This window comes from Aegilops tauschii, chromosome 7 (assembly GCF_002575655.3).
Source record: "Aegilops tauschii subsp. strangulata cultivar AL8/78 chromosome 7, Aet v6.0, whole genome shotgun sequence".
Classification (NCBI taxonomy): domain Eukaryota; kingdom Viridiplantae; phylum Streptophyta; class Magnoliopsida; order Poales; family Poaceae; genus Aegilops; species Aegilops tauschii.
In genome coordinates, this window is record NC_053041.3 from 311,641,154 (window position 1) to 311,649,867 (window position 8,714).

At 40.9% G+C, this 8,714-nt stretch overlaps 1 protein-coding gene across 1 annotated transcript; it reads right to left on the bottom strand.

The window, feature by feature from the left end:
* Window positions 1-1,015: 1,015 nt before the first annotated feature.
* On the bottom strand, window positions 1,016-6,544 carry LOC109784042 (uncharacterized protein OsI_027940). The gene is made up of 6 exons (XM_020342645.3): window positions 6,371-6,544; window positions 4,110-4,296; window positions 3,812-3,962; window positions 3,144-3,178; window positions 2,832-3,057; window positions 1,016-1,357 (listed from the first exon to the last, which is right to left on the bottom strand). Exons 1-6 carry the CDS (start codon window positions 6,373-6,375, stop codon window positions 1,260-1,262), a joined length of 702 nt encoding a protein of 233 aa, XP_020198234.1. The 5' UTR covers window positions 6,376-6,544; the 3' UTR covers window positions 1,016-1,259.
* Window positions 6,545-8,714: the final 2,170 nt, after the last annotated feature.

The window sequence follows — 8,714 nt, forward strand, 5'->3', positions numbered from 1 at the left end:
AGGATGTGACACGGCTCTAAGTGGTCAGAAGGGGCATTCCAGGCTTGTTGGATCACCTGTTGAAAACCGGGCGTAGTAATCCAGAAATTCTCGAACCGAAAGCTTCACGGGCGTTTGGGCCCTAGTTCATGCGAAAGAAGGAGCGGGCAGTGGTCGGAGAGGGAAGACGAAAGAGCGTGAAGAATATGCCCGTCATAGGAGATGTCCCGATCGAAGTTGCAAAAGAACGAGTCAAGCTTACTTAAAGTTGGGTTCTGACGCTCATTGCTCCAAATAAAACGACGGTTCTGCATGTGGATTTTCTTGAGTTCCCCTCAACGAGGGCTTCACGGAATTTTGTTATCCTCCTGCTGAAACAAGGTTTGTTTTTGTCTCTCGCTCTATAAATTTGGTTAAAATCTCCGCACACTAACCAGCCCTCACCCAAGGGTGGTTTGAACGTGGAAGGCTTCCTTCCTGCTGGAGGTGGACGGACCATACACAGTGGTGATGCGAAAGCTCTCGTTTGACGCCCAGATCAACACTTTAGCAGACAAACAGAATTCGCCCATCACCAAGTCCGAACAGTGAATAATAAATAAAATGCCTCCTCGAGTACCCGTGGCCGGCCTTTGGGCAAACTTTTGTAATCTGTATCCATCCAGGAAGGAGGCGGTGAACTGGTCGACGTTTGCTAGCTTTGATTCCTGGAGGCATGCAATGTGGCACTGAGAAGAGGAAACGGTCTCATGAACTGCTCTCCTATTCGGGCAGTTGAGGCCCCGAACATTCCAGCAAAGAATGTTGAAGTTGTGAGCTAACATATTGAAATTGCAGACTCGACGGCAGATAGCACACTGGGCAAGAAACACAGGTTTGACAGGCAACCAGCAAACACCAGCACAAATTTAACTGGAAAAAGCATCATGAAGGTAGCTGGCAGCACACAGGCAACGAGTAATTAGTTCTACTGCAGTGTTTAGAGGAGGGGGCTATGTAGATGTGCACCCAAACAAAGACGTAAAAACAGCACAGGTAAAAACTAGGGTAAACACATTTTAAGCCAAACAGAGTGCAGAACCATCAGCGTACAATGCAAACAATCTCAGAACTCGTAATATGCCAACAGACGGTACGAAGCTTAGTTGGACACAAGTATAAGTCATCATCTTACATGAGACCCCAATCCCAACCAGCGAGCAGAATGTGTCCTTCAGTTCAGCACGTTGATAAAGAAACGCTAGGATACAATCGAGTAGGGATTATTGAGTAGAAAGCCTTCAGTTGCTCTGAGCTGCTGTGCCAGCTTTGCCTTCCACCTCCTCAGAGATTTCCGCAGCATCAGACTTCCCTGCGTCTTGAGGTTTCGACACTTCTCCTGATCAAGGACAACAGAAGATAGGATATCAGGATGGTTTACAGGACTAAATTCAACATCTTAACAAGGATGAATACGGTACATCCATTGACCTAAAGGACATTTCCTCTTTCAACAAAGAAAATCGTTCAGATATTGAATTATCATCAACATCATACAATTTACACCTTCCGTTCCTGAGCAAAATGAGAGAATCTACATTCTAAAATATGTCTATATACATCCGTATGTAGTTCGTATTGAAATCTCTAAAATCACTTATATTTAGGAACGGAGGGAGTACCAAATATCCGCATGCAATAAATACACTGCCTAATATCAGCATGCATTGCACATGCACATTTACTAGTTTTCTATGAAGTTGATCAAATATAAAATGTAACTTCTCAAAAAATTAATACACCTTATATTTTCACTAACACAGCTGCAGGACAGCAACAGTTTGCTAACAATGGACAATTTGAGTATCTCACCATTGGTTAATCGCAATAATTACAGTAAACATTCATGAAATGCATTTCTTAACTAGTACATGATGCCAAACAAAAAAAAAATGGGTTTTTTTTAAGAAGGGCAGCCCGGTGCACGTAGCTCCCGCTTGCGCAGGGTCCGGGGAAGGGTCCGACCACTTTAGGTCTTCTATATTACGCAGCCTTTCCATACATTTCTGCAAGAGGCTGTTTCCAGGACTCGAACCCGTGACCTCATGGTCACAAGGCAACAGCTTTACCGCTGCGCCCAGGCTCCCCTTCAAAATAAATTATTTGGTTTCCATGATATGAATCCACACAAAATATGTAGTTCTGGAGAAAAATAGAGTACATATTTTAGATGAAACAGTATTCTTTAATCCAAAATCTGAATTGTCTGGTCAAAGCCATTTCACTTTCTGTTGTGGATAAGATATTAAACTATGTTGGGCATTCTATCAATATTACATGAGTACACCAGGCATAACATATTTCCTTTTTTTGACACCTGCATAACATATTTCCTTGACAATAACAGATCTAAGATATACTCCCTCCGTTCCTAAATACTTGTCTTTCTAGGCATTTCAACAAGTGACTACATACGGAGTAAAATGAGTGAATCCACACTCTAAAATGTCTACATACATCCGTATGTGATAGTCATTTGAAATGTCTAGAAAGACAAGTATTTAGGAACGGAGGGAGTAACATATTATAATCAGAAACATGACAACCGTCAGAGAAAAAAACTGTACCATTTGAATGATCAGTTGCTCATTTAGTGCCAAGAAATGTACCAAGCAATTTCACATAAAAGAGCAAACAAGGGGATGATCAATTGACTTGTCAGGCAGTTCAACTAAATATAACAACCACACCAACAAAATGCCCTTAGCAACACAACCAACATTTCGATTTGGTGACAGAACATATTTCTGATATTCTGTATCTAAAAACACTAACTATAATGAGAAAATGATAACAGGCACAGGAATACCAACCTTCGTCGTCACTCTCATCCTCAAAATCATCCATCCCCATACCACCCAAACCTTCCATACCAGGCGGCATGCCCATACCACCCATACCGCCCATTCCACCCATCATACCAGCCAAACCACCCATACCACCCATGCCACCCAAACCTTCCATGCCGGGCATACCACCCATGCCGCCCATGCCGCCCAAACCTTCCATGCCAGGCATACCGCCCATGCCACCCATATTCTACAGAATGTACATGAAGAAGCGCATCACACACCAAAGCATATAAATGAACCATCAAAGGGGAAAACATGAATAGATATACTTACCGAAAAGTCCATCCCATCAACATTAACATCAGCACCTGAAAAAACGAATGATGATTTTCACAACCTTTACAAGGCAAAGTAATAATGCGTAACAAATTCAGCAGTAAATAGATACAATAGTTTGTTTTCTAGCCAATGGTAAAAAAAAGGTGTGCCTAGTCGGTAGGCGTTAGCAAAACGCCTAGCTCTTAACGTGAGCATAATTGCTCTTAACCGTGTGCTTTGGTCAGACAAACAAAAGGCAGGGCGAAACACAATTAACACCTAGCGCCTTTTTAAACCTTGTTTCTAGCTTAAACAAAGAAAATTTAAGTCGCAAAAGTTAGTTGTCTGCTAACAAGGTCTTCCGGTTTTCTCACATCTGAAGACAACGATAAATATCTTTCCTACTTAGAAGTAGGAGAGTGAAACAGTAAGATGAGAAGAAGCACCAAAATAGGTTTGTCGTACAAGTAAATTTGGATATGGTGTTTTTAGTTACATAAAGCAAGAGGTGATAACTGCACCCCCATCCAATGTTACGCAGACCATGGTGCACATTTCCCTTATATTTAGGGCACTCCTTTTGTACCACTAAACTGTCCTGTTTCCAGAAGTTTTAAACTACACTCTTGGAACTAATAAGCAATAACTTAAACAGTATAAACCCGTTTTCATAGATAGCATACCATCATCATCTTCATCGACCCATTTGTCCCAATCAACTTTCACGAAGTGTGGTGCCTTCTGATCATCTCGAACAAGCTTATTCCACCATTTGGCGTCGGCTTTTTCCAAAATACAGAATATGGACCTGACACCAACACTTACTTTGCTTGCCTGTTAAAGACCAAAGTGATACTGGATAAGAAAACAAACCATTTTTGACAATTGAGGAGTCAACATATCTCAAAATAGCTATATATAGTGTACTATATATAGTATGTAGTGTACTATATATAGTATGGAACTATGGACATTGATTACCTCGACATTCACTTTGTCATTCAAATCCAGTTTCGATTCATAGGAGTTCCCATCAGTTCCAGCAGTGGCAAAGAAAGAGAATACACCATCAGGTTCCAGGTTGACCTTGGCATCCTTTGCGTCAGGCAATTGTACTGTGATATACACCTTGTCAATCCTTTGAGCCCACCTTACTTCAGGGTGCCGACTACAGACACATTGCCACTTGTTAAGAAATGAACATCAATAGTGATATATATCTCTCCACAAAAAAACTAATTATAATAATATTTGCAACTGCAACGCATACAAGGAATATTTCATATATTGGTGCAAACGAAGTATCACAACTAAATGAACAGAACACGTATGAAGTGCAGCATTGGGCAGTTCAGCCAGACACAAAAAAAAAACAGAACACAACGACCCACTCCGATGACATCAACATACGTTCCTAACTTCATAGTATAACAATTTTTTGTAGCTTAAGCTATGAAAATATAACAATATGATGGATGGCAATGGCAAAGCAGGTCCATGCATTCAATCAGAGAGCATTAAAATATACTCCGCTCAATGCATGCACGATACTTTTTTAGTACAGCACTGAATATAAGGATTGCTAAATAAGCACTGCATATTCCCTACAACTCCAAAAGGAAGGCCTATAAACATTCTACCAAGTCAAACAGTGTACTGTTTGACCAAGTTTGTAGGAAAAAGTAGAAGCAACTATAATACTAAAAATATATTCTATTTTGCAGTGAGTAGTGACACTAATTTCATAGTGTGCTTGTTCATAGTTTTTTCTACAAACTTGGTCAAACATTGAATCATTTGACTTGACAAGAAATTTATAGGATTTATTTTTGGAGTTGGAGGGGTAGATACTTACCACTTACCAGTGACATTCTATTGTACTATATTAAAAGGTTACAAATGCCAAAGCATAAAATGATACAGTTTAAAAAGTGAACTTGTTATCATAACTCATTACCGCAATGCCATCATTGTTGAAAATGCATGAAACTATCATCTACTCCCTCCGTCCGAAAAAGCTTGTCCCAAGCTTGTCCCTCAAATGGATGTATCTAGCACTAACTTGGTGCTAGATACATCCATTTGGTGGACAAGCTTTTTCGGACAGAGGGAGTAATATATTCAAGACTTCTAAGATTATCAAATAATACCTGCCCTTAACAGTTTACATATCCCAGAAATAAAGTTTACATATTAATCCATGTAAAGAGAACATAATGGCACCTGCATGCATAATATGATCTTCAATTATGAAAACCTTTTTACCTATAAAGCAATATTTGCATGACAAATAAACAACAGATTAATACGAAATCCTGATACATGGTAAATAATTGGTCGAAAATTGCATAACATCAGGTTAGACAAAACTACTAGGGATGGCATGTCCATAGATGAGACAAAACGCCATTAAGCTCCGGCGTATAGAACCGCACTGCTGCATGCTACACATTACTTAATTATGTTTATCCACAGTGGCCGGTAGGTGCTAAATTTTAAGCATTCCTTGCAGATCAGACAAGGAGGTAACCAGCTCGAATTCAATCGGAAAGTGCTTGCAGAAACCCTAAGGAAAACCGAAATGTAACAAGAGCAGAATTCATGGAATGTTGGAAGAAACATACCACGAGATCTGAACAGACAACAAACAGAACAAGAAAAAATTCCAATATCCGACGAGATCGAGTTCTATCTCTATTAATGACAGCAGCAGAACCAAGTAAAGCCTAAGAAACAAAATAGTAGCAATACAAATAGCACGCCCGCCCAAAACGACAGCAGAAAAACAATTGAAATCTAGAAAAAGAAATAACAATAAAATCGGAAGAGAGCAATTGACAAGTTAGCCGCGATGGGACCTTGAACTGCCGTAACAACGATATCATCTAGACTCCACGTAGTAAATCAAAGCATACGAAGGAGAACGTAACAGCTCGAATTTTTCGCAACGTGCAAACAACGAGTGAGACAGACAAATCCGAAAATCCCGAAACCTAGAGACGCATAACCCAACGGTAGCCGGTCGAGCCCCATCTGAGCACAAAAATCTGACTGCTTAAGTGGACCTGCTAAACCGAGTGAAGCAACAAATCCTTGCGGGACCGCGAGACGAGGTATACCCAGATCCAATCGCGCAGTTGGATGGTACAAAGTCGTACTTTGCATAGAATCTAAAGCCGAATTGGAACAGAAGAGAAGAGGGGAAACGCTAGATAGGATGGGGATGCTCAGGTTCCGCTCACCTCATCTTGCTAGGCACCGGCGGCGGCGGAGGAGGAGGCAGGGAGTGGGGAGAACGAGGGTTTTGAGAGGTTTTGGAATGGCAGGGTGCGAAGTGAGAAGAGACGGCAAACGAAAATAGGGTACGGCAGGTATATAGGGTAAAGACGAGCAAATAGCAGGCCGGGTGTACCGATCTCGGAGACCGCTCGCGCGGACGTAGCCGCGCCGCGGCCCATTAACGCCTGGCTGGCTCGCTAAGCACTCGTTCACTTTTGTGGCGTTTCCTATTCAGGGCGCACGGGGAGCACCTATAAGACGCAGCACGCGCTGCGAAGGAAGCGGGCGCGCACCCCCCGCTCCCCTTCTAGGCCGGCCCATGTGTGGCTTTCCTTTTTCTTTTTTTTCCTTTTCTTTTTTTATTTTTTTTCAATAATTCGGGATATGAAAAAGGTCTTAAATGTCAGAAAAGTTGCTAATTTTGAATAAAACAATCATGATTTCAAAAACAAATCATGATTTCCAAAAAGATGCTCGGTAATTCAAAAATTGTTCATGAATTTGGCAAAAAAAAATCACAAATTCAAAAAATGTTCAGGAATTTAAAACAATGTTCATGATTTCGAAAAACTGTTCGTGAAATTGAGAAATGTTCACAAAATAAGTAAATCATGATTACAGAAAAATGCTCTGGAATTCAAAAACTGTTCACGAATTTGTAAAAAAATGTTCACAAACTTAACATATGTTCATGATTTACAAAATTCAAACAAATGTTCGCTAATTCCAAAAATGTTCACGAATTTGGGAAAATGTTCACGATTCAAAAAAATGTTCGCTAATTCTAAAAATGTTCACGAATTTGAAAAAAATGTTCATGATTTTGAAAAAGTAGTCTTTAATTTTAAAATGTTCATTATTTCAAAAAAAGGTTCATGATTTGAAAAACATGTTCATGACTTAAGAGAATGTTCACAAATTTCTAAAAAAATTGTTCATGATTTCAAAAAAAATGTCCGTGAGTTTCTAAAAAATGTTCATGATTTAAGAGTAATGATTTAGTGAAAATAAAACCACGATTTTGGAAAAAATGTTCATCATTAAAAAACGATTTTAGAAAACAAATCACGAATTAATAGATTTTCGAAAATTGAAAAACAAGAATAAAAATGAAAACATAAAATTAAAGAAACAATGAAGAGAGAACAGAAAAATAAAAAGAAAAAAAGAAAAAAGAAAACGGAAACCCGAAAGAAAAACATAAAAACCCGGTTCAGGGAAGGTTCTAGAACCTTCCCAAAACCGGTTGGTGTTAAACCTCGAAAATGGGCCGGCCCATAGAAACAGCAGCGGGCGAGGGGGGTACGCGCCACGACGCTCGTAGGCGCGGTACGCGCCATATAGGATCCCCGGGGCGCACGCGCTTGTTTGTATGCATTTCGCAACTCGCGCTTTGTAGCGTGCCCCGAGCTGGGCTAGCCTGATACTCTGTATTTTAATCCGCGAAAAACAGCTACGCTCGAAGTGAATCAAATCAGCGCGAGAGCTATTTCTCGCACTATGCGAGAGTATAGTCTTCCCCTCGCGTCGACGTTTTCTGTTTTAGCTCGTTATTGGACCGGCCCAGTTTATTCTTCCCCTTGCGACTCTCTTCTCCTCCTCTTATCGTCTTGGCTGAGTTCCTCCTCCTCTTCTTCTTCTCCTGGTGCTCGTCTTCTCCTCTCGCACAGCCACGGCACTGGCGGCTGGTCTCCGCGGTGCTCGTCTTCTCCTCTCGCACGGCCGTGACGGCGGCGGGTGGTCTCCGCGGCGACCGCAAGGGATGGGGTAGTTCCTCCTCTTCTCCTTCTCTGGTTTTCTTCTGGAGATTCGTGGTGAAGGATTGACCTCGGAGGAAAGGTATGGTGCAGATTTTTGTGTACTTCTCCATGTTTGTGCTTGATTTCTCCTGTATATAAGGTGTGTAGGCGTGATCTAATCCTTGATCTGTTCTTCGGTGTTTTCTGTTGTTCATTTAGGGTTTGGGATTTCAGGAGATCTCTTGTGTTGGCTGGTGTGGATCGACAGGTAGGTCTTCTTTGATTAGTAGGTATGGTACAAAACAAATCCCATGTGTGTTGTGGATCGACTGTTAGGGTTTCGTGATTTCTACAATGTGCAGGGAGCGATACTACTTTTTGTGTGCTTTTGTTTACATGTTTTGACTGAGCAAGGGGGGAAGTTTCAAGGTGTAAACAACATTTTTTGGAGGTAATAGTCCATTAGAATGGTGGCTTTTGTGTTTTTAGTTTCTGTGTATTGGTTTTGCACCTCATTAGTTATACAACTCATTTGTGTCATCGAGAATGCTTGTTGATTTTAGATGGG